We start from the raw sequence: 26498 nt of genomic DNA on the forward strand, positions 1-26498 counted from the left end.
ACATTGTGGTGTCCAAAATCATAAGAATGATGCTTCACTATTACACAGATGGAAAAATTGTGAAAATTACAGAAATCATGAAACTGCTAACAATAAAAGCATCTGAGTATTGTGATCTGGAGATAATGAAGGTGCTCATATTTTGATGAGAAGATGTTAGCTTGTTGCTCGTGGTTGATGTGAGATGAGTTGTAGATTGTTTGAATGCTGCAAAATGTCTCAGCAAATTATACTGCTAGTCTTAAAGATTGTGTTTATTTTAGTGTCTGGTATAGGTAGATAAAGAATCACAGCAGGAATTGCAAATGCAGAAGCAATAAAATCAAGTTAGTACAAAGTTTCTTGTTCAAGTTTCTTCTTGAACAAACATGCTGTCAGTGTTTACATGAATATAAGATTTAAAATAAATGGAGGTGAAAATGGTAAGTTTAAGTATCATAGTGCTGTATTTTCACCTTGTCCGAAATAATGGTAAAAGTTTCCAGCTTTAGGAATTCTAGGCATAAGGAAAAGTAAAAACATTGAAAAATTGCCCATGTTATGAATACTAGTCTTGTTTTCAGTTATGTTTGTAGTAATTTTCCTAGATGGGAGCTGCAGGTGCAAGGAAATTACTTCAGATGTGAAACGTTAATCAGTTTGCCTTTTTCCTTCATTTAGTTTGCATGCTCAATAAGATTTTAATAGTAGGTTATTTTAATTGAGTCAGCAATAGGTGAGTAAAGCCACTCTTGAATCCTTGAGAAGGATTTAAAAAAAATCTTCCAGGTCTCTTTCTATGAGAGAATCCACTTACTAATTGCTTTGAATGAAGTTGTGAAATAATGAGTGGAGTCTTATTTGTTGTAATTAAAAAGGAAGAAGTGCAAGTTGCTGATAGTCCTAACACACTTAAAGCAGTTGTCCTGTTTCATACTGAAATAGGAATATCTTGGGAATTGAATTGTTTACAGACTTTAATTTTCATGTAGTTCTGTCTGTTATAATAGGCAACAAATCCAACTTTTGACTGCAGCTGGTCAGTGGCTCCATCCCTGGGGCTTAAACTTCTAGGCTGTCTGGCCAGTGATTGCTGCCTGATAATAGAACATATAGGTGGGGAGTCAAGCTTGCTCTTGGTAGGAAGTTATCATCTTTGGAGGTGCATTCTGGGCTTGTCACCAAAAACCCAACAGAAGGATTTAAAAAGATTGTTGATTTTGCTAAATAAAACCCAGGAAGATGAATGGGGAGGGAATTCCAAATAAACAGGGACCTACAAATGGTGCTCATTATTTATTGTTCCACCCAGAGGGGATAAATGAACATTTACCATTTAGTTATGTAATTTACAGACTGCATATTTGACAGGGGTAGTTTAACTTTGATGGATAATTTCTGCAAGAAAGTGGATGCAAGTGCAATCTGAGTTTATTTGTTGCCACATGACTGTCCATTTAGATGTATCACTTTTAGTCATGAAATCTCCACTGCTTTTATGCATCTCATTTATATTTCAGTCAGAGAATTTAAACTAAAGTATCTGTTGGTTGTAGGGTATTTGAAATATCTAGATTTGAGGTTTTCATATGAAGATATAATTTGTCTTTTAATATTGAGTGTTCTTTATTTGATATCAACATGTGTACAGCCATTAACAGTGCAAAGAGAAGTTCTCCTTGATCTCACATTCACAGTCTTATCCATATTTGATCTACCCAGCAGCAGCCCAAAGTTGTAGTTGTGATTAAAATTGTTGGCGTCAGTCAGGACTATAGTGAGAGCAGACAAGAGTCATCAAGGAATTTAATTATGAGGGGCTAGCAAATCCTTAGTGAACATGTGTGAACTCATTTTTCACAGGCCTTTTCAGTTTGGCCAGATGTCAATAAAATTCCAGAAACTGCAGAATAACCTTTTCTTTATATAGGGAAAAGTTGTTTTCTAGCCTCTGGGTCTCTCCAGGGAAGAACAACAGGAGTACTGAGATTATTTAATCATGTCAGTATAAGCCAGCACTGTGGTGGCACATGACTTCTAGTTCATATTTTCTTTCTGCCTTCACTGAATTACTTGCAACACGGACAAAGAATAAACTATAATTTGTTTTATGATCTGATCCAGAATTTATTTGTGGTTACCCTGGTCATCCACAAGTCTTTGTTTCAAAGTGTAAGGTCACCAGGACATGGCATCAAAGCTTACAACCCTGCATTTCCCTCTGGACTTTCTCTTGGGCACTTCTAAATTGTTTCATCTGAGGAGGAAGAATAAATACCTTGAGGATAAAATTTCAATCCAGATGGTTAAAGTTTGGCAAAATTATAAGCAATTGCAGAGTTAGACCTATAATGAGATGTGTCATGCAGACTTGACAACAGGCAAATGTTAAAAGCCATGCTAACATGAGGTAAGTGGTAATTTGTTTTCCTGCTCTGTTTTGGAGCATCAAAATAGAAGCAGTTAAAGTAAGATAGAACAAATTAATCCTAATTTTAAGAAAGTGTGTTGAATGATGGTTACTACATTATTCTTATTAGATATTTGGAAAAATGAAGACAACTTTAATCATGAAGATGTTTAATTTCATAGTGTAATATGCAGAATATAAACTCATTTCTAATACCAGAGCTATCTTTAAGTAGTCTATGTGATTGATGCAATCCAATCAGAGAATCTAGCTGCATTAATATGTACAGACACAGCAAATACTGTGAAGGAGGTCCACTTCAGTTTTACTTTTCACACACTTTTCAAACAACTCTAATCACGAGCTTTTCATTGTCTTTATTTGCATGTAAGCTTACTCAGTACCTCCAGCAAAACTTCCACAAATGGAGGGGTACAGTAGTTCTGTTTACATACAGAGTAATGGCACAGAACTTCAAGTGGTAGCATGAAATAAGGGAATTTCACACTCGATCATTGTGTCAGCAATACACTGTAGCTGGGACAGAATGACTCCTGTCACAGTGATGCCATTCTTGCTGCAGCATCACTGAGCCCAACACTGTGTAATTTACTTTTTGTCATAGGCCGATTTTGCAGCCCCTGCTATGTAGCCTAAATCTCACTTGAAATCTGGGAGGAAGGCTTGACTGTACTACGAGTAGTTTCAATTGTGCAGTCACTCTTACTTTGATTCCCTAACAATACCATACTCAGAGAAAGAGCATCTTTTGTTGGTTGCTGTAGCAAGGTGTCCAAATAAAAGATTGCCTTTTAGGAAACACTCTTCAAGGCCTTAAAGAGCAACAGCTTTCAATCAGAAATCAGCCTGCACTCATACACTGCAGTGAGGAACATTAATAGCCTATGAAACTTGTCTCCATGAAGATTAGTATTAATAAAGTGGATGTATTGATTTATGAAACAGCATACAAATGAATTTACTCATTACTTGACATGGTTATCAGCAGTGTTGTGGATTTTGTCTGGAATGAGGAGTAGGTGTGATCTTCTAGTCAGGCATGGCGTTAAGGAAGAAAAAGCCATATGCAGTTATATAATCAAAGACAGTTTGATAACATAAGCACATTGAAGAACATGTAAACACCCCTAATTTTGGTGTTTCTTAACCTTTGAGGATGTGAACCTGCAGCCTTTAACAGTTTTAAATATAGTGTGTGTGTGTGTTGTAGATAAAAGTGGGAATGTGGGATTGTGTTAAAATAGTCAGCAGGCTTTTCAAGTCCATTTTCTTTCAATATTGACATGTTTTCCTTGAGTGGGTTGGAAAACTGACAAACATAATGTATGTTGTGTAAAAAACTGAGCAAGATATCACCATAGCTGATATATAAATTTATATCTTATCATTCTTTTATTTGTAGTCTTTAAAAAAAGTATATGCTCACTAGCAATGCAGACACAGGGTTACATCTTCATAACCATACTAACTGTGGTGCTTTGTTTATTTTCCAGGATTTCCTTTGCATGCTGTTGGAAGACATCCCTAAACAAAAAAAGTAAGAACTGGGCTAGAAAAGCCAAAAAAAAAAAAAGGGGGTAAAAAAAGAAGTAAAAATCAGATTTTTAATAAATTTAAAAAAAAATATCAGCTATGCTAACCAGAAATAGTAGGATATCATTTAGTATTGTTCTGCTTGTTTTTTTCAAGAGTGTGTTTCTGAAAATCCCCCTATGTATGCACACAAAAACTTGGGAGACTTGCTGTGTTGTTGCTGTGCCATGCTCTCCCTGAGCAGTGCCTTTGACTTGCATGTTAGGTCAGAAGTGATGTCTTGTGTTCCCTATGCAATCTGAAGTTCCAGGCATAGCTGCCTACCCAAATTAACCTCCGATCTGCCTGCCAGCTGCTTTTGGCAAGTGGCACCCTAGAGCAAGCATGCCAGAACCTTGCTGAGGATCTGGCAAGTCAGGGAAAATGAATTTTTCTCAAGAAGTAGTCTGGTACCATCTCCTCCCTGTTATACAGTGCACCAAATGAGGAAAGATGGAAAACACAAATGGAAATCCAGCATTAATTGCCTGACGTGTCCTTCAGAATCCTCCTATGTGTGACTGTGACCAGTTGAAGATGACTCAGATAGTCTTTAGCAGCACTTTGAGTCTGTCCCTGCTTATCTGTTAAGTTTGTCCTGTGCTGCTATAACCTGTGCTACAAATACAGATTCTTTTGTAATGGAGCTTTACATGTGATGGTTTTTGAAAATAACCTACTTGAAAAATGTAACTCTGGGTGAGTGGTTTGGAGGAAAAAAAGGAGGGAAGAAATTCATAGAAGTCAAACGTATTGAGTTTTTTAGTTAAACACTTCTGTTCCTAATAGTTGAGGGACAGAGAAAGTAATTTTCATTGAGAAGATGTGTTTTGTAACACTGAATTTAGTTAGAGTTGTGTTACATTTTCCAGTGATGTACTGTAGGATGATGCTTTGTTTATATAATTGAATATAGTTTCCTGCTGAAATATAAGCAGGAGTATTATATGGAGTATATAAAAAAGTGAATTTTTTAATGGTATGATTATACATTAATTTGTTAAAAAACCCTCTTATTTTCCTTCCTTTTTTTACTTGTATTTCTCTGAACTCCAAACCCAGTGCAAAATGGTATTTGGATAAGCATCCGATTTTCTGCCTATACACATGCCAAAAAAGTTTACACAAAGTTTGTTCTAGGAATGAAGTGCATTTCAATGCTAGAGCTACAAAATTCTTTGAGGCACACAAAACCTTCCAGACTTATGCAATTCTATCAAGTACATTTTAAAAGTTTAAACTAAATGCTTCAAATTTGACAAATATTAAGCACTCTAATAAACTGAAGTTTGTAATGGAGCCTGGTCTTAATCATTAAAAAAAAAAGAAAAGAAAAGAGAGATGTATAGTACATAATCAATCCAAATCCTCCCCTCAGCTGTGGCAACAGAGAGAAACTAGTGTAGTTAGCAGTAGAGTTTGGCTTATGGGAGATATTTGTAATGAGAACAGGATGAATATTGGCAGAAAATGGTCATGCAAGAGCGTGGAAATTTTCTGTAATTATTACGCTGAAGTAATGGAACATGAGCTTTCTACTGTTGGATACAGAGACTACATCTAAAAGATTCTCACCTTTCAGTACTTAATTCCTCTCGTTTTTATTTAAAGGAGATTTTAGAGTACATTCCCAGTGATGAGTAGTTCCAAGATACAGATGTAATTTTTTAGGGAGCAGTCATTGATTTTTGCTGCCTTCTGTGTTCAGAGGAGGAGATTTTTATGCCTAGTTAATAGGGCTACTTCACTTCCTGCTCTGATTCAATTATAATGGCATGCTAGCTGTAGAAATCCATCCTGTGAGGCAGGATCCTTCTGTTTCTGGACTGCAGCTGAATACTGACACCAGACAGGCTGAGCAGTGGCTTCTGCTCCTTTATAATTTCTTAATTTGCCTTTTAAGCAGATTATTTGTGTGTGTGAAGGTCTAACGGTGAGGACCAACAAAGATTCATCATTATCCTTCTCTGTTTAGAAAGACTTTTAAAATATTACAAGCACTGGCTGGAGTCTCGCACTATCTTGGCCTTTCTGCAGAAAGGCTGCAGCACTTCCCACCTGTAACTGAGACACTTTACTTACTCAGGTACAATTTGAAGCTTCACTACATTGAAAAAACCGAACAAACTAAAACAAACCCCAACAAACCCCCTCACGTGTGCCTGTACACCACAGTGCACTAGATTTTGTAAAACTCCTGGTGGCTCTGTTCTCCCCAGGGCTCACACCCACAGTCTTTGCTGCGAGCTCACCCTCTCCACATCTGCCCAACACGTGAGCTGTGCGAACACTCAGTGTTTACCCCTGTAACAGAGGGTGAGTTTCACTACTCAGATAAATCTTTCAGTCTCTGAAGAGTTGCTGCTTGTGCAGCTACTTTATGACTGCAGATTTTTTTGAACAGGTCCGTTTGGGTTTTTGGAGTTTTCTGCTTGTAGTTTTTGTTTCACTTCATTCAGTAAAATAAACAAGTCTACTAATAAGCTATGGTTTTAATAATATGTGACAGACAAAGGAAGGCTTGTGTTACAGCTCTACTATTTGTACTGTTAATAACCCAGGCTCACTAACCACATTCCTTGGATGTATTCATAAATTGTCAATTAGCTACTAAAATAATGCTTCAATTTCAAACTACTCAGCTATATATTTCAGTTGGATATGGCACACTTTTCTATCCTCCTTTACATACAAAAAAAGTTTCACACTTGCATGTTTTCTTCTCCTTGATTTAGGAATTAAATGGGTTTATCCTGAAGTTTGTAGAGTATCCTGGGGCCTTGTGCAATGAAAACTTGATATATAGGCATCTTCTTTAATGCTTGTTTTCAAGTTATCATTAATGATAGTGTTTTACAGGCCTTGCTCTGAAGCGTTAAACCTGGGCATGAAGTGTCAGGAAATAATTCCTAGGCTGATTGGCTTGTCATCTGAACAAATAGACAAGGGAGGAGATAATGGATGCAAATTCACTCTCATTTTACAGTAGGGAACTGTAGTACAAAACAGTTGAAGAACCTAAACTATGAACCCCGATCCCACAGTCCAGTACAGAACCTGAAACAGAAGGCCACCCAGAAATTCACACAAACACCATATTTAAGCCCTTACAGATGCTAAACTGCAACGTAAGTGGGTGGTAAGTGCCCTTCCTCAACTGCAGCCTCTACAAATATCAGACCTTCCTTTCCTGTGATATTTGTTTTGAAATAGCAATAGTTTATGATAAATTTTTGGGGGTTGTTTTGAAGCCAAACAAGGTAGTGGAAGCCTTTCCAACATCTTCACAGTTCTTCAGTCCTGACTCTTAAAGAGATGCAGAGCAGGTCTTCGCAATAGTCTGTTTATTACTGACATATTAAAAAAAACAGTGAATGCCTCTAAACTGCTGAACCAAGTTGTTTCTTTTGATAAGTGCCAACAAGAATGTCCTAAGTTGGAATAGAAAAAGGTGTGTCCAAGTAGAAACAAAGAAGATTGCATGTGGTCACATGACAGCTGTTTAGCTCAAAGCTGGGGGTGATGCAGGAAGAGAAATAGTGGCATTATTGTCTTTGCCCTTGAGAAAAATGACAGAGTTTCAGGAAAGGCTGAGTATCTTTCTAGTGGTTTACTGCCTGGATTAGTATGGTGTCAGAACAATGTGATTGCCCTCAGTGTTGTAAAAGACAGTTTTTGACATTAGGGGTATATTAAATAAATGCTCTACATAGCAAGCGTAATGTAGATTATTTCACGGAGATTTTTTTATCCTGAGGAAATCTCAATATAAGTTTAGCTTCTGGGGAGGGAGGAAAAAGAACTAACTGTCATTATGAGGCTTATCCCTTGGTAAGACACTAAATGCACAGATAAGGGAATTTTCCCCAGCTCCTAGTTCTGCTTCAGCATTAGAACATTCAGCTGTATCTGTTTTGATTCATGTGATAACAACTTCAAAAAATTGTTATTCTGCTTATACTACTTGAGATGGAATAGGTGGTACAATCCACATGATCTACCTTTAACTGTGTGAAATTTCGACGCCCAGTTTTAAGCTAGTCCTGCCTGCAGTTTTTCTAGTAACCAGACAGAAAAAAGAACTCACAAATGTCATCTTATTCTGAGGAAGGTAAATTGATTGACTGTTTGGAAATACTTCTCCTTTTCTCTATTCCCTGTGGAAGGGACTCAGCTAACTAAGTTAAGACTAGACACCAATTTTTAGAGCATAGTGGTAAGGTGAAGGCATTCATACTTTGAAGGATATAGCAGTCAAATGCTCTAAATTTAATAAGTTTGAATAAATATCAAGGAACAAGCCTGGATGTTTAATAACTTCTTTGAATGTGGAACACTACACAAGCATCACATATGTTAAGTTCTCTGTAAGTAATTTATTTATATATTCAAACAAACACAGAGTAGTATTTTCCTGAAAATTCAGAATCCCAATTATGTAGAAACATTTCTGCTTGAGTGCTGCAATTATTTGAATCACATGATTCAGAGAAAAATTTGTATTGGTTTGCTTGCCTTCCTGATTCAGAGCTTTGAAATGGTTGCTCTTTCCATGAATGCTTTGTTTGTTATCACTCTACATTACACATGTGAAGGTCCCTGCAAGTATTAGAATGAGTCTTGCCCAGGCATTACCATGCACAGGACCACACACATCTGTTCTCCCTTCTCATTCATTGAGGGCTTCTTCAGCTCCCTTCCTTCAGTGCTGGCAGGCAGCATACTGCATGGACACTGCCATTTTTTAAATTTTTTTTAAAATTTCTTTTTTTTTTAGCTTCCTTGCAAGTTGGGAAGTCTTCAACCAGAGTTGAAGTAAATGCAACAGAAGTTGCCTGCAAAAGTAAAAGGGGAAATATAATGTCTGAATTTGCAAATACTTACACATGTAGCTATTTCAGTCCCACAGAGCTTTATCATGAGAGATGATTTCCTTTTGTTGGAGCTCCAGACTACTCTGTGATATAAAGAAAGTGCAGAAAAGACAAAACTACAATTTATTAGATATTTGGTAACTTTGAGGGTTAATATCCATCGGTGCCTTTTAAAACCCCAAAGTTTGAGGAAGTTTGTATTTAATTTAATTTAGTATTTTATCTTTATGTTTAGGCTGCTTCTTTAATAAAATACTGGTTTTGAATGTTTCAGTATAAATGTGCTTGCCTGAGACTTTTTTTTCCTGCAAAGAAACCAAAAAACCACTCAGTGAAAAGCAGAGGACCTCTTCATACTTTACATATTTCATAAACATGGTTTACCAGCTAACACTTTCCCTGTCAGTCCTCATAAGCTCTGAATTTATCATTTGAGTTCTGAGCACAGAAAACCTGATCTACCTGATTTGCTCGTATGACCAGTGGTGGTAACAGTCATTAGAAAGCAGAGAATGTAGTACCACTGCAGTGCTACAAATACTTGGAATTAGGCAGTTTGCTTAGCTTCTAAAGGGTTATTTTTCACATAAAAATGGTATTTTTGTGCATGTCTTCTAACACTTTTTTTTTTTTTTTTAACCCAAGATCCGGGTTAACTGTTGAAAGTATCTTCCAGAACTGGCTTGACACTTCTGGAATACCAAAGGTAAATATAAAATACCAGTTCACAGTTCCTTCTGGAGTCTTCCTCTTCTCTTTACATTATGTTATTTAAATCATTACCTGAACTTATAACAGGTATGATTTTAAACAAACAGTTTTGATGACGACTGCTTTCCAAACCTTTATATGGGTTTAGCTTTTATCAGTTGCAGGTTTTTGCTTCTACCATTGTCTCACCAAACCTGCCAATGGGCAAATCTTACAAAACTTATCCTATTAGTTAATATTGTAGTCACATGGAAGTATGCTTTACAGAGTAGTGGTGGAATCTACTAAAGGTAAGGAACATTGTTCACAGAATATGAATTCCTTGAAAGCATTACAGACTGTAGTAACTGAACGTTAAATTATTTGTACTTGATATTTTGTGAATGTTGTGACTTGCTTAGGAATCTGCTGCAAGGGCAACTTCTATTATTGGTGTTTCAACATTGAGACTTAGCATTGTTTTCTGCTTTTAATACCAAAAGCTTTTAACATTTGTATTTTAAATTCTGTGAACTGAAAATGCCTAGTTGTATCTGGGCTGTGTGAAGGCTCTGATTATTCATTTTGGATCAAAACTGGGATGAGATGACAAAAGATATTCCTGTGTAAATTTTCCTAAAAACAAAGTAAGTTTTTAGCATGTGCTCAGGACTCAGTTTCTAACTGATTTCCCTGATTTCTAACTGAGCATCCCCTAGGTTGCTTGTGATTTATCTTACCTAGTGCTTGACTTTGTTTCCACTTTGTATCAGCTTTTTTTAAGAAAACACAGCTCTAAAGAGTTAGAATGTTAAGTCCTGTTTTGTAAGTGCCAATTCAGGGGCAACCTAACGGAGTAAGCACCTTTGCAAGCAGAATTGCAAAAACAGCTGAAGAGCTCATTACAGTAAGCAGTGGTCACCATAGCTGAGCTGTACCCAGGCACTGCGGGTGGGCTCTTCCCTGCAGCTTTAGGGATGTCATATCCATGGTTCTCTGTATGCTGTAGAAGGCATACAGAGAAGGTTCATCCCGAGAGCAAAATGTTCCAAGACTAATATTTGAAGATGCTGTTAAATCAAGGTGGGGTTTGTTTTTTACTGCAAAATTATTGAAAACAACATTAACTGTAATTAGAAGGGAGGAAAGGAAGGGACAGTAAGGATCATCACGTGTCTTGATGCTCAGTCATTTCTTAGAAAAGGACCTTGATTTTTGTGCTATATTTTGGTCAAGGTTTTGTTCTGGTAATAAAACTGCATAGGTTGTCCAACAGCTGCTTCAAGTATGTGGGAGAAACTGATGTTGCACAGCTGTAGTTGTAAGAGTCTGAACTGGCTGCTGAAATGTAAGAGTTTTCTGGCATTTTATTTACACATATCTTTTTGAAGATGTGCTTTATTAGTGTCTACCAATCAACTCTAAAATCACAAATAAGGAAGATAGGAGCAGACTGAAGAATTGAAAATGGTTTTGATTAATGTGAAAACTGAACTCTGTTTTCCTGGGTACCATAAGTTGCTCAGAGTGAATAGTGAGTAGTTTCATTATACCCTGCAAGTATCTATTACTTGTGTAAAGAAAGCATGCATCAAAAATATTTCCGCACTCAGGAGATCTGTAAGTTGTTGTAAATTTTCTTTAAAGACTACAGAGATTTCCTTGGTAGTTTGGCTGTTCTGTAAAAAAAATACAAACAGGAATTGTGCTGATTTAGTATTCTACTTCTGAGCATCAGCATGCTGACCTCTTCTCTGTCTTTCTCTCTCTCTTCCCTCAAAACTCTTTTTGATCACAGAATCATAGAATGGTTTGGGTTGAAAGGGACCTTAAAGATCATCAGCCCCCCCTTCCATGGGCAGGGACATCTCCCACTATTCTGGGTTGCTCCAAGGCCCATCCAACCTAGTCTTGGACACTTCCAGAGATCCAGGGGCAGCCACAGCTTCTTGGGGTAACCCGAGCCAGGGCCTGCCCACCCTCACAGCAAAGACCTTCCTCCTGACATCTAATCCAAAGCTACTCTCTTTCAGTTTGAAACCATTCCTTGCCTTGTCATTACTTGCTCTTGTAAACAGTCTCTCTCCATCTTTCTTGTAGACTCCCTTCAGGCTACAATTGGGTCACCCCGAAGCCTTTTCTTCTATAGGCTGAAAAAACCCAGTTCTCTCAGCCTTTCCTCATAGGAGAGGTGTTCCATCCTCTGGTCACCTTTGTGGCCCTCCTCTGGACTCACCTCAACAGCGCCGTGTCCTTCCTGTGCTGGGGACCCCAGAGCGGGGTGCAGCCCTGCAGGGGGGTCTCACCAGATACAGTAAATCTGTAGGCGTTGGCAGTGGGAATGACCTCTTAAGTATGTAAATCTCATTCAAGCATGTGATTTGGGGAAAAAAATTGAAGGGTCTATGAAGAGATATAATTTTCTTTGGTATTTAATAAAGTTTAATAGTGAATCTCTTAGATTAATTCCAAAATTAGTGTTAAGTATTAGTCCCAAGAACAGCAAGCTGCTGATTAAATGCTTAGTTGATACTTATCCTTGATTTTTTTTTTTATCTGAACCTGGAGATTTTTGTGTGTGTTTTTAATACCAGTGCAGAGAATATAACTGATTCAACTGATGGCTGAATTCTATTTGAGAAATAATCTGAAGAAAGCATAACTACTGCCTTAACATATATACTTATACATGGAAAGCATACTTTGAAAAATAGGCACTTCCCCTCAAGAAAATTGGTAATTTTTTTTCTATTAGCTAGTTTGCAAATTGGAAGATTAAAAGACCTTTCTTAAGTCCTTAAAAATGTAAATGAGCATAGGTGAACAATATCAATTGTTTAATGTCTTCTGTAATGATAGCAAGCACAATAAGAAGGAAGTTTTTTAATACGAATTATTAGTGCAGTGTTTTTTCTGAAATTATCACTTGTACTGACAACATTGCATCTCATTTTCTTAGAATAAAGGATTTGGGAAAATATAAAAGTGTAATCAACATGTATAGTACTGTAGATGCATAAATGTTAGATGAATCATGAAGATAAGACAGACAAACTTGTTCTGAGCTGGTCAGTCTTGGCTGACTCTGAAAAATGTTTTAGATAAAGACTACCCACCTGAAAGTTTTCTAGATAGACCATAGGATACAGAGAATTTTGTTTGTAACAAACTGTCAAAAAAGTTGTACAGTCTGTTATTATTTAAATAGATCTGCATTGATCTAAAGAAGGTTATTGGCATATAATGGCCTTGTAATTTATTTAGCCATTCCTGTAAATTGCAGTTAAGATACTGCTGAATGAGATGCAACAGTTGTTTATTTTTGTTTGTAAAATAATTCAAAAGTTTATGAAAATTGCTTATATAAAAGGATACATCATTAAATGTTAGTAAGAACACAAATTTGTTACAGAGCTCTTGAATTTCAGGCATGGTTTAGAGTATTGTTATAATTTTGGGGGATTTGATGTAACTTTCTTCTACATTGCATGTGATTGCTGATTTAGGAGAAAACCACACACATTTGAAATCCGAATAGTGTTGTTACAAAGTATTGTGTGATGACATTCTATAATTGGGTAACATGTTGCCTCAGGTTAGATGCTCGAGGGGGCACTGAGTAACTTGGTGTCTAGGTTGGATGTAACTTTTAAAAGTTAGATTTGAAAATATTGGCCCTAACATTTTAGTGCCTTTGTGTTCTGAATTCTAAAAGTGAATTTTAAAACAGAGTTTTTTAGGAGTCTTAATTTATGAGTCTCAATTCATTAAATGAATAATTAAGAAAAAAAATGCTTTTGAGATTCTCAGCTGGGACCACAAGTCTAGAGGAAGGATGAGGAGGATACTTCAATGGATTTAGTTTTATGACCTGCTAAAACATTGGATTGCCTCTTCAGTTAAAAGCCAGATATTCACAAAAGTGAGTCTGTTTTTCTTCAGACTGCTTTTCAGTGTCGTGTGTGTTCAGCTCAGAGGTAAAGTGCTTGTAGCAGTAGAGTAAATCTGCACAAGTAATAACTTGTTCGAGAAGTCGAAGTGCTTTTGAAACAAATGTTCGAGTTCTGAAATAAGTGTGGGCTGGATTCCGTGTGCTGTTCATTAGGATCTCTTTAACTTTAATAAATCTCAAGCAGTCATTGTCATTCCCTTTTCCTATTAATTGCATTGCTGAACACAAAAGCTGTATTATGTGCAGAATGGCTGAGCTTCTCTGTACCAGAAAGGAGTTATGTTTGGTATCTAAGAACAATAACAGTTTCCTGCCTGGCTGATCAATGTTGGATCAAGTTTGCATTCCCAAGCTCCCACTCTCCCACCTACATATGCAGGGGGTGAAAACATAGCAAAGGGAGGGAGGACAGGTTCTCTTTTTCACAGAAATGTTGAACTTAGACTTGCTTAAGAAGGACACAACTGGGATTGCATAGCAATAAACATTGATTTTAATTCATTGCTTGTAAAAACGTCCGAAGAAAAACACAGAAGTTAGCAACTGATTAATTTTTAGCCTACTCATTGTTTTCTTTACTCAATGGAAACAAACTATTAAGGTTTAAAACATTTGTCATGCTACCTTTCAAGAAAATATCTTTTCTATATTAATTAGGAAAGAGTAGCCTTTGATATGTCTGAAATCTCTCCAGTTTGGGGTTCCTTATAAGTGGTTTTATTTCATTGGAACCAGGTTAAGAAATAATGAAAAGTCAAATGCTACTCTAGGAAATAATATTTGACATCTTTTTAGTGCAGGAGGATAAAGAGTTAGGCCTGAAGCTGAGGTAGAAATTTTATGTGACAGGAAAAGTTGGCACCTACCATTCCTAGTGGTCTAGGGTTTTTAAAAGATCACTTTAAATTTTAATTCCTTGAAAATGTCCCTGTTTTCTAGGCTTTTGGAAAGACATGTTTGTGACTGGAAGGAATGAATATGTGGGGAAGATGTATTTCACACGTGTAAAAACACATACCATGTATCCAATGTCCATGTTGTCTCTAGTGCTAACCCAAAAAATGTCACCTGCTGCTTCACGTAGTGGTTCCATCGGAAACTCAAAGTGATCCTGAAGGTTCAGATCTTACTGCTGTGTTCACAGATGGCTGGAGTTTGGGATGGAAGTTATTGCCTTTAGTCCAGCACTTTTTTTCACATATTGTGCAAAAAGGACGAGCTGCTGAGGTACTTCTAGAGAGCAATGATAACAAAATTGGTGTAATGATCTTCATTCCATCTCCGTCCATTCACTGGCTTCCACAAAAGTCAGTAGGAGCAATGTCAAGATCTGTCCCAGTTTACATTACCTTCCTCATCTCCTTTTGATTTAGCAGGGCTTCAGAGTCAGATTGAAGTCATAGATGATGATCACCCTCTCTTTAATCATGGAAAGAACATAAGTGATTTTTATAAAACTTAATCAGATTGTCTCCATAAGAAAGGGATGTTTTTCCAGGATGCTTTAACTACTCTGTCTACTTCACAGCCCACGGGCAAATGTAAAGGCCAAAATGGTGATGTCTGGAGGAAGATAGGTTTGAAAAGTCATTGGCTGATGGAGCTAGTATATGTCATGGTTCGGTTTATGATTATTGACCTTAGCATATGGGCTAACAGTATGTCATGGCTGGAGGCCTAGTAGACTATTGCCTTGAATATGTTTCTTTACTAGAGCTGTCAGAGGTATTTTTGATTGCTTCAAGGGATCAGTAAAACTCAGATGTCAGTATCTCTGAAAGGTACATTTTATTTCTTCAACAAGAAATAAAATCTGCCTCATTTTCTGTGCACAGACTTGTGCTGAAAAACACTGCTTTTTGCATCAATGGTTCAGACAGTCCAGTATGCTTGTTCAAACATACTTGTCTTTGTTTTTCTCTGTAATTAAAAAAAAAAACAACAAAACCAAAAACAAAACAAAAACAAAAAACCAAAACAAACCAAAACCAACCAATCAGAAAACAAACCAATCAATCAATCAATCAGAAAAACCCACCCAAACAAAAGAGTTGTTCTGGTTGTCCTGGTTACACAAAAATTCTGATATCTACCTTTTCCTTTTTTTTTTTCTCCAAATATGCCTTTTCGGTTTTTTGTCCTGTGGCCATGTGTTTTTTTGCAGGTGTGGGAGGCCAACCACCATCTCGGTGGTCAGTGGTTGGGAAGTTTCTCCTCATCAGTCAGTTTAACCAGTTTTATCAGCATTGTTATTAGCATTCTTCTTGGTTAAGAATTATTTTTCACTTATATCTGGGTGTATTTGGTCTTTCTCTCTGTTTTGGAGAAACCAGGGATGTTGAGTCTGAGGGAGAAGACTTCTATCTGAGGTCTCCAGCCCTCCAAGTTGTCTCAAACTGAGACAATAATAACAACAAAACCCCACCACCACCACAGCAGCAAAGGGCTTTTGAAGTCCTGTGTAGTTTGGCCAGCTAGAAGCTATCCAGTGCCTACCAAGATCTTGGGGTTGGATGGATCCGAAGTGAATTTTATATAGGATTGTCTTATGTCAAAGAACCTTGAGCCCTAGTCTTTGTCCTCTGGGTTCAAAATGTCTGGATTCAAATTACTTCTAAATTTACAGAGTGCAGGGCCAACCTGAGATCTGAGGTTTTATTTCCATATGTGATTGTATTATAAAGCGTTATATCATGCTACTTTTAGAGAAAGATGTTGTAACTTGTACTCTGGACTGTGTTGGAAGTTCAGAGCACATGGCAGTAGTTCTCAAGCAGAAAGGTCTAAAGATAAACCAGCAAACTTACTTTTCCAGTGCTCCAGAGGCCGCTGTATAGTAGTGAGAGGACCCGGTGAAATCAGGAGAGGAAGAAAACAAAGAGAACATTTTAGCATACTCTAAAAATATTATCATAATATAGATAACATTTTATCATAATATAGGTAATATAATCCAATTTGATACATAAGTCATATATCATTATATGCTACATACGATTATTTAGTAATAAGCATATTATTTAGAGATCCTGTGGTCATGTTGTTAGAGATGCTCTCTGTATAAGATTATGAATCTGATCTTGCAGCTAAATAGGTGGTTTCGGGGATTCAGTGATCCATCTTTACGTAGGAACTTTCTTAACAAAGCAGGGTTGCTAATGTGGATATGAAGGATATATTTGGATTGCCAATTTGAAAAAATCTTCTGCTATAGTATGTGAAAGTCATGTTGCAGAGTACTGAATGCACATCCCCGAAGCTAATGTTTCACTAGGGTTTTGTCTTTTGGAGGTAGACAGATTTTAAGGAAGAAGAACTTTGACTTGAATAGAATTTCTGTAGGGATGTTACGTTGCAAAATATCAGATCAGCATGCTGATCTGAAAAGAATGTGTTTACTCCACCACAGCAACTCTTGGAGGAATTAGAACATTTAGAACATGACCATCTTTCTTAGAAAATGGATAATGTCAGAAAAACTTGATTTTCCATTTCAATAAATAAAGCTGTACACATGGAAACTGCACAGAATTGGTTGGAGAACTCGCTGTTCTCACAGGAGTACATTCTGGGCTGTTTTTTTTTTTTCAGTAACTTTAATTTGCTGCAGATTTACTGTTTCTTGCAATAGGGATGCATCAGCCATCAGCAGCCATCAGCACCATTTTCAGATGTAGCCCACTGCCTCCTTAGTTTCTCTGTGAAATTCTGGTAACAGTAGTGTTTTAAAATCCTTACAATTATTTCCCAGTCAAATGATTCAAGCCGTACTTGATCATCTAGTGAGCTACTGGATAAAGTACTTTTCCATATTTTCATTTCGTGAACTTTTTTTACAAAAGACTGGAAGCCACATTTTTCCTGCTGAAACTATTTTCAGGTCATACAGACTGTTCCGTGTGCACACTGTATTCTCAGTCTCCAAGTAAGCTAATTTTCTAACTTAAACTAGTGTTCTTTTGTTTCCCCAATGAATCTTCTGTGTGGTAGGAAAACAGCTGTATATCCTACATTTTATCAAAGTTCCTTTAAATTATCCATTTCTGATATTGCAGAGGTGATGGCATCAACCTTAGAAAGTAAGCTGTATCGTCCTAGTACGGTAGAATGAAACTAGGAGGGAGTCCATTTTTTGTTCTCTGTTAAATGGGAAGATGTAGAAAGGTACAAAATTGCAGTTTGTAGACTGGTGAAGTTAGCTACATCGTCTAGAAGAAAATGACTTCTCTGTGTGCTTGCTGCTGTCCATGTAGATCTGAATATAGAAATGTCAGGGTGTATATGTGGTGTAAATTTCAGTAATTGAGAGGAAAATAATATCTCTAGAAATGAGAGGTTGGGAAATGACTGCTTTAGTTATCAATTTCCTCTGCTTTGCAGGAGCTCTTCTGAAATCCATTTACAGTTAATATTTTTATTCCCACATTTTCATTTTGTTCTTTTTGCCTTCTGGTATCTGAGGACTGTTGGAAAGCCTAAAATGGTATTGATTCAATGTTCACCTTAGGTAAAACTCTTTTTTGCTTTATCAGTACTGACTGTTATTGCATAAGAGCAGCACAGAGGAACTGAAGTTACAGATAACATATGCAAAGTGCATGATTATAATTTTTCACTTAGTTATGAAATATCTCCATTAGCCATCACAGGCAGAACAATTTAAAATCAGTTTCTGTTTCAATGTAAAATGAAACAGTTGCCTGTTGCACAAATATCCTATTGTTTTCTAGGCTATGTACAATTCTGACAGTTCCTTGTATGCTTGGGATCTGGTCTGACTTGAAGAAGTGCTGGTGTAAATCTTTGCCTAAGTTATTTACCTTCACCCCATTGGTAGAAAGTGCTTCTTTCTCCCCTCATTTTTCAAAATTCAGTTATATTTAATCCTGATGTTGCAAGACTGAACAATCCTAGCATGCTTTGACATGCATAGATGCTTGTTCCCAATTTTAATTGTTATATTGGACAGCTCCATCAGTATTCTCTGAAACAAAGTCTTCACAAGTAAAGAAGGACAGAGGATGGACTAATCTCTTAATTTCCAGTGTGAAGGGATTTAAGTATGACGGTCCGTGTCACGTGGACAGCAAACTGGACCATTGATAGAAGGTAATTCAGTCATTCTCACTTTAAATTGCGTGTGCCATCACTCTTTTATCTGGTGTAAGTAAGCTTTTGAAGTACAGAGGAATACAGTAGGAGACAAAATTTTCTTAGAAAATATTTCCCCACCCACCTCCCTTTCCCTCCTTCCCTCCTCTTTCCCAACTCCCTTCTTCTTTTCCTCTCTCCCTGCTCTCTCTTCCATGCTCTCTCCTCTAATCCCAGCAAAATTTCCTAGTCTGGTGATGAGCTAAATCTTACTGAAGCATCAATAAGTAGAGTGAACAGCTGACTGCACAGCCAGGGTGGTGTGACAGCCACTTGTTAGGCCCACCCTGTTTCTGTCCCTGCGTTCTCTCCTCTGCAGGCTGTCTGTGTGGGCATGTTGGCTCTTGTGCTGCAGTGCTATCATCTCAGCAGGTGAGTGTTCAGGGAAGGGTGTCCACAGCAGGCAGCACCAGGGAACCCCAGGTGCTGGCTCCACGGGGTACATTACCGTTACAAAAAGTCAGTAACAATTCCCCTTGAGTTTCCCTCACTACTCCGGAGCTATTAACAAGAAAACAGGAGCTGCCTCCGGGTTTTAACATGCACTATGTTTGTGTGTTCATGGATTTGCATCCCAAATCAGCCTCAGGGTCTGCAGGTCTGAAAATCAATGTCTCTGGTAACTTTTTTCCCTAGTTTTCTCCAAGCATTTGACAGGACAGGGAGTGTAATTCTTTAAAGGATTTAAAGTATAAATATGTTTCATTGTTTCTCTGGTCCAGTGTTTCCCATAACTACTTCTGTGGGAATACATAATGTAATCTGTTAATTGATCCAAGGAAATACTGTTTAGGTAGTTCCATTCATTTGGGTTTGTATTTAACATAATTTTGTTCATTCTCTTTGAACTATGCTCTGTTCTTCTTTCTTCATTCAAATGCACTCAGTTCAAGAGTCAAGGTTTAGGAGCTTTCAGAATTACCATAGTAAAAAATCTGTTGTGGCTTTACAAAATAAAAATATGTTACTCAGTTTCAAGTAGACCTTGTGAGTCTGAAATAAAAAAAAATAGTAAGATTTGTGATATCGCTGTTAAAAAGTTCTTCTTTGTTTAATGGTTCATAGTGAAGTTGCTTCTATTTAAAGCATTGAGTTTGATCTTGGCTTTGATCTAAAGCTTTTGATCTTGAAAGAAGGATGTTGTGGCAGTAAAACAAAAAGCGTAGGAGAGATTTTTCTTTTTCTTTTTTTTTTAAGTGGTAAAGGATACTTTCAAGACTTAGTATGCACTTATTAAACTTACCTTTACTTAAATCTGTTTGCAAAGTCTATCTAATTCTATATATTTGAGGGCTTGCTCAAATGCATGCTTTAATGAACCCTATTCTTCTCCAAGGGCACAGATTTTTCTTTTGAAGCTTTTATATATATATATATATATAGTATAAGAGTATTAAAAAAAACCCTGAAAATACCTTACTAGCATCATTTTAACTGTATCAAATATGATACAGTCTATCCTTTATTGCCTCTTGTTTTTTAAATATAAATACATAAAATCCTAACTTAAGAATTTATAGCATTCCATTTTGCATGGCTAACATGGCTTGGGTCTCTCCCATCATGGTGGAGTTAGAATATCCTCTTCAGAGGCTGCAGATACACCTGTTGAAGTCCCATGCCTGAATTCTTCACAGCACCTTGTCGAGTAAATAAAGCGTTTAGCCGAGGCCTAGGTAATAGGCTCTGTGTGCTACAAAATGACTTAAAAGCTGCTTTGCATCTTGTTTTTAAGATGCTTTCCAGAGCCTCCGAGGTAGTTCAGTAGTTGGATTCGGGAGTGCAGGCAGGTACCAAGGGCTGTCGTGGGTCAGTTCCTGGTGAAGATATCCTGTGCTTTGTCTCCTGAGCTGGCCCGCCAGGCCGTGCCTTTCTCCGACAGACCGGTAACAGCGGGTGTCTACAGCCAGGGTGCCAGGAGAGCGGCTTTCGTAGCCAGGGGCTCGAAGGGAGGGTGTCTCTAATAATTAGGCTGTAAACCCGTGACGAGCGTCCTGCCCAGGTTGGGAAGGGCTGTCCTGTCGGACGGAGGGAGCGGGGGCGGCAGCACCGCCGGGGCCGGGCCGGGCTCCGAGATTGGGGGTGATCCGAGCCGGGCCGGGCCGGGCTCCGAACCCGCGGGGAGATCCGAGCCGGGCCGGGCCGGGCTCCGAGTATGGGGGGCGATCCGAGCCGGGCCGGGCTCCGAGATTGGGGGTGATCCGAGCCGAGCCGGGCCGGGCCGGGCTCCGAACCCGCGGGGCGATCCGAGCCGGGCCGGGCCGGGCTCCGAACCCGCGGGGCGATCCGAGCCCAGCCGGGCCGGGCTCCGAATATGGGGTGCGATCCGAGCCGGGCCGGGCCGGGCTGAGGATCCGGGCCGGGCTCCGGACCAGGGGGCACACGGGCTGTCGCCGCCGAGCGGAGCCGCGGCCCGGCCGCCCCGGAGCCCCGGCCCTGACGTCTTCCAGGCTCCTCCTCCCCGCGGGGCTCGGGACCCCGCGGAGGTGTTTCATTTCCGACCAGGGCTGCGCTGTGCCGCTGCCGGGCGGGAGCGGGATGGCCCGGCACGGGACGGAGCGGGGATGGCCCGGCACGGGACGGAGCGGGATGGCCCGGCCCGGCCCGGCTCGGCTCGGCCCGGGGCAGGCGCGGCTCCGGCAGTCGCGGGGGCTGTCGGCGGGCGGGCCGGGCTGCTCCGTGGCCGGGGAGCGGAGCGGGGACCGAGCCCGCCTCAACGTGCGCTTTCTCCCCCGTGCAGCCCCTGCTGGAGGAGGCCGGGACGTGGAAGGAGGGACGGCTCGTCCGGCAAGTGAGCGGCGAGGTGAGAGGGAACCCTTCGCGGCTGGTACCCTGCGCCTCGCTTCTCGCCCTCGCAAATCTGCTCCTGCAGTTCTCCACCTGACACGCCACCCCCGCCCCTGCCACGCTTCTGCTTTAAAAAATAATTGCTTTCCGATTCAGTATAAAAATATTTGTAGGGTCAAAAAAAAAAAAAAAAAGGCCAAGTGTCTTTACTCTATGAAATAATAACCCCACCAGCCAAATTTGACGTTGGTAGTCTGGAACAACGTTCGAGTGAATGGCTGGAAATAAATCTCTTGTTTGAACTAGAAGGTGTAAAGGATAAAGCGCAGAGATTTTTGCCCGGGATTTTTGCACGCTGTGGTGATAATTTTCCATTTGGCAATGTGGTCTGGCATCAAACACGTTGTTTATGCAAAAAACCTTAAACCGAAAGCTCTGAGATGAAGAACACCACCTCGCACTTTGTCCGTGCACAAGTAACTAAACAGATTACCCAAGAGCACGTCACTCTGTATAGCAAAAAGTGCTCTTCCCCATCCAGTGAAGCAATTAAAAAAAATGTCTTCAGTCTCTCATAGCTTTTTAGCAATGCTGAGTAACTGCACTCAGGTTGCGTCTTCTTCCTAAAAAAGCACCGTGGTTTTGAACTCCAGGTCACAAAATGGATTCAGACAAACCAGAGGGTCAGAAAAAGCAGCAAAAAGAAAAGAAAGCAGGATGAAGTAACTTTCCAGAAGGTAAGCGATCTCGATGTCTGTTTGGGTAATGGGACAAAGGGCAGCAGATCTGAAATGCTTTCCGATTATGCCTTCATAAGCTCTATAGCGATGTTATTTAGTGTCTTCCACAAAATGATCGTAAAAACAGGGTGTTACAGATAAAGTTTCACAGTCACTATGTAGTTACAATGGCAAAAAGTTAACAATCTTTTCAGTTGTTAGTGTAGGAGACAAAATTGTCCTATATTTATATTTAACTAATATTCTGAGGAAGAAAGAGGAGGGTGCTTTCAGCAGAGAAATATAGCACTTGAGATCTTTTGGCAGGATCTGCACCACTGTTTTTGGATATTGGTAGCTGAGAAACAGTTTTCTTGGTGGATATTGGGACAGCGGTAGATGTGATGCGTATGTCGAAACAAATATTTAGACTATGCTGGTGAATCTTCATTCAGAGGGTGAGTTTGAAAGTCATCTATTTGCAATATAGATTTCAGTTAATGACAATGTGTCTAGAAAGTTATTTTAAAAATTACTACGGAAGATTTTTAAACCTGAATACAACTAAACTTAAACTATTTTTAAATCAGTGATTTTGATTAAGCTATTATGAGAGACTTGATCTTAAATTGCAATGTAGAGAGGTAAGTAATTAGCTGATATTTTAACTAAATAGCTGTTTTCTGTCCTCTAAGGGAAAAAACGTGAATAAAAATGCACTTCCAAATGCATTATTAGAACTATGGCGTTTTTGTTCGTTTTGGTTTTGCAAACAAATTTATGATTATTTTTTAAAACTCTAGTTACCTCTAAAGGATTAAAATAGCAGTGTGTTGCTTTGCTGTTTCGACAGTGCTTCTAGAATGCATGATGAATCATTGCTGTTTCTGTAGCCAAATTCTTGCTGATAGCATGGCTGCCAACTCCTGGGATGTGTTGCCTTAGTACGGACATTGCAACTATAGGACAAATGTGCTCAAAATGCCTGGTATAGGGGTGATTTATCAGCTCCATGGTTAGCTAAAAACCACCAAAACGCATCCTTTTATTCACTACTTGCATTCTGTAACTGGAAAACATAATTTAGGGAAGGTGTTCTATGGTGTTGTACTTTATTTACACAGAGATGGCATAAACAGTTTCATTCACAATCACATTTTGAAGTAATTTTTAAGCGGTACAAAGATCCTGTATTACACATGAACAGTAGGTTTAGAAGTGCCTTATTGCTGTTACACCAATCCTAATCTCTTTTTATAGGAGAAAGCTTCCTTAGTACTTCCTTAGTACTGATAAAATTCTATTTCTGTTTGGAGAGTTGTTCTCCTGCTGCTCAGTTTGTGAGAGAGAACTTCAGCCTTGTGAGAAACTTCAGCCTTGTGAGAAACGCAAAGCCCGATGTGTAAACCTGAGATATACTCATCTTTTTTTCAGCAGTAATTCTGGAGCAGGGTCTGTGAATTTAAATTGAAGGTAAACATAACTTGTTGTCTTGTGATATCTGTAAGTATTAATGTCGTGGAGGTCCAGTGCATGTTCGCAGTGCTGCTGGCCAGGTGCTGAGCTGCGTGGCAAGGAAGAGGTGTAACAATAACCTGGCACCCTGACTAGTCTCCAAGGTTGGAATTCTTTATGATGCATACAAGTTTGGCCATTGCAGTGGTGACTTTTCCAATACAGTTATAGATGAGAGAAGAGAAGAAGGGTGAGGGACCTCCCTGGAAGTACTTCATTGTATTATTTAGTTTCAAAGCTGGTTGCAGCTCAGTTTTCGATAAGGGCTTAACCAGTCAATGCCATTCCCAGTCAGTGTGGATGGTACTAACTTCTGTTCCACTAGAATTCTTGGTTTTTAGCTGTGTCCATATCAGTTTTCAGCAGAACTGGCATTATACAGCAGTTAAAGTATCTTTCAAGATAAAAAAGAGAAGAAGAAGGAGAAAAGCATGTAATGGAAAAGTGAGGCACTCCTTCAGAAAGTAGAGAGGTAGGAATAAAGGCATGGAGTGAGAAGAGGGAGCTGAGAAGGCGAGCAATGGTAAAGAGAAGTCAGAGAGTTGGTATCAGCTCATATCACAACTGTGATTAATATAAGGATAGTGATTTGCTACATCTAGAAAACTTGACTTTAATCTTGATTATCTTTTCCAAGCAAGCACAAACTTATTAAATGTAGCTTCTAAACTTTCACGTGCCTGTGATGCCCGATTTTCCTCTGTCATTTCTTTTCTTTGTGATAGGAAGTCCTATTTCTAATACAAGACGCATGACTTTACCACACTGAGACACCACCAAATCAAAGCAACTGCTGCATCCAAGTACAAAATCTATGATAGAGAGATAACTCTGCTTGTAAAAAGTGGAACAGAATTGTGAAGGAAAGGTTGCTGACAACTGCCAGGGAATTGCTTCTTGAAAAAGTTACCTTCTAAACAGTTAATTTTGAAGGAGGTGACGGTACATGCACTTATATTTATATAAAGATATTTGAAGATACCATGTAGTGGATAAGACCAGTATTGTGAACTGTGCTCAAGGGGCACATGAACCAGTGGGGAAGCTCGTGTAGGAAGTTGTGCTGCTTTCTAGTGTGGACCTACACATGGTGGATTACAGCAGGGTAACAGAATCAGTGGGTGAGAAAGGCTTTTATTCAAGTAGCTATGAGTTCTCATACTTTTGCTTTCCTTCTATATTTGGGAGAAGAGTTGGGTTTTTTTGGGTGGGGATTTCTTTTGTTTTAGCTTTTTTCATTATTTTTTGTTGCTCTGTCTCTGCAGTTTCTTATATTTTCTTACCAACTTTTGTCCCAGTTTTTTTTTCCTGCCTATTTTTCACCCCTCTTCACCTTCTCTGTTTTCCTTGGGCTCCTTTAGTTACCTTTGGTACTGTTCATTCCTTTCTGTTTACTTTCAGTAACTTTTATTTGTTTGAAAAAAAGGAGAAACAAGTAGAAAAATTGAAAAAAAAAATTGTCTTCTGCTCACCATGTTTTCTGTTTATAGTTCTCTATAGATACTCTTCTTACAGCGTGTGTATACATAAGTTTAAACACATTCACCCCTAGCGTTCTTCTTTTGTCGTTCTACCTATTCTCTTACATTTTTTATTCCTCATTTATTCTTGTGCTGTCTTGCTGCTTGCCAGCACAGTTTGCAATCAGAATGTGTATCAATAGAGGATGATGTTCATGTGTGAAATTTAGAGAAGGTATAACAGAGCTTGGTAAGAATTGTTTGGTTAAAATTAGTGTTGTTTTATTATGAAGAGTGTGAAATAGATGTTGTGTTATTATTATTTTTTTTGTAATACTTGACTGTGTCTGCTTGAACCAGTGCTGAACGTTAGGCAGAAGAAAATAACCTTTCAGTCAGGCTAGTGGAATTGTAGCAGGCAATCTGTGTCTACTGTGGAATTTGAGGGGAAACATTTTTCATTAGAAGACCGATTCACTTTTACATGACATTCAGAGTTAAAATATAAAGGTTACTTTAGAAATGTTCCAGTGGTATAAAAAATGTAATAGGGTGAGGTATGCAGGTACCCAGTATTTAGGAAAAACACTGAAATATGTGTGTATATATACACACAATAGGTAAGGAAGATATTTCTTGCAAATTATCAAAACTGCATTTGTCTGTTTCAGTTTTATTTCAGTTGTATACTGGAAACTTTGAGGAGTAATTCAGTGTTTCCAGAATAATTTCTGCTACTTTTTCAGAAATATGTTTTAATGTGTTTAAAGTTTGTCTGCCGGTTTACCAGCGATGTGACTGTCATTGGATTTTTTTCCTACTGGTTGTTGCATTTGTCTCACTCCAGAGATTTACAGCTGTCAGTACTTAAGCTCTGTGAATAACCTGAGCAAAAATGACTGTTGAAATGGCTGTTAAGTTTCTAGTAAAAAATAAAAACCCCAAAAGAGTTGTGATATATATGACTAACGCTAAATGCTGTAACTCTTCAGTTCTTTAACAACGAATTCACAGTGTAACTGAAATACAAGAAACAGATCTTGTAATCCACTAAAATGAGCCTTCTTGTTATGTTTTAAATAGAAAATGTTTTGAAGTCTCAGAAAAAAATGTTGATTAAAAAAAATTGTGTGGTTAAGAAAGCTCTTAGTTAAGGGAGTTTATTCACGATGATGTGTTTCTTCTAAATCAGGTAAAGACCATTAATATAGAGTGCATTAAAATTACTTTAAATCTTCAATTGCCATGTATTTTTTTGTTTCTCAAATGAATGTTTTTACCTGGCTCCAACAAACTAAGAATCAAAGCAAGGATCCAATCTGAAATAATCTCTAGAGCTTGTGCACTGCGTAGTGCTTAACAGCTAAA

General features: G+C 38.5%; 1 protein-coding gene across 10 annotated transcripts in view; it reads left to right on the plus strand.

Annotated features, from left to right (window-relative positions):
* Positions 1 to 26498, plus strand: part of AOPEP (aminopeptidase O (putative)) — a 178852-nt gene that overhangs the window by 76211 nt on the left and 76143 nt on the right. For 8 of the 10 annotated variants that reach the window (XR_007630555.1, XR_007630556.1, XM_050329447.1 and 5 more), the window contains 4 exons: positions 3904 to 3947; positions 9502 to 9562; positions 21390 to 21452; positions 22090 to 22173. Coding sequence is in view for 8 of the 10 variants with exons in the window: in XM_050329447.1 (XP_050185404.1) it covers positions 3904 to 3947; positions 9502 to 9562; positions 21390 to 21452; positions 22090 to 22173 (252 nt within the window). In the remaining 2 variants the exon portion in view is untranslated. Of the gene's footprint in view, positions 1 to 3903; positions 3948 to 4417; positions 6392 to 9501; positions 9563 to 21389; positions 21453 to 22089; positions 22174 to 26498 lie in introns of those variants that run through there. The other 2 variants (XM_050329454.1, XM_050329453.1) reach the window with 2 other exon arrangements.

This window comes from Myiozetetes cayanensis, unplaced genomic scaffold, assembly GCF_022539395.1.
Source record: "Myiozetetes cayanensis isolate MyiCay16 unplaced genomic scaffold, myiCay2020 scf4, whole genome shotgun sequence".
Lineage (NCBI taxonomy): Eukaryota > Metazoa > Chordata > Aves > Passeriformes > Tyrannidae > Myiozetetes > Myiozetetes cayanensis.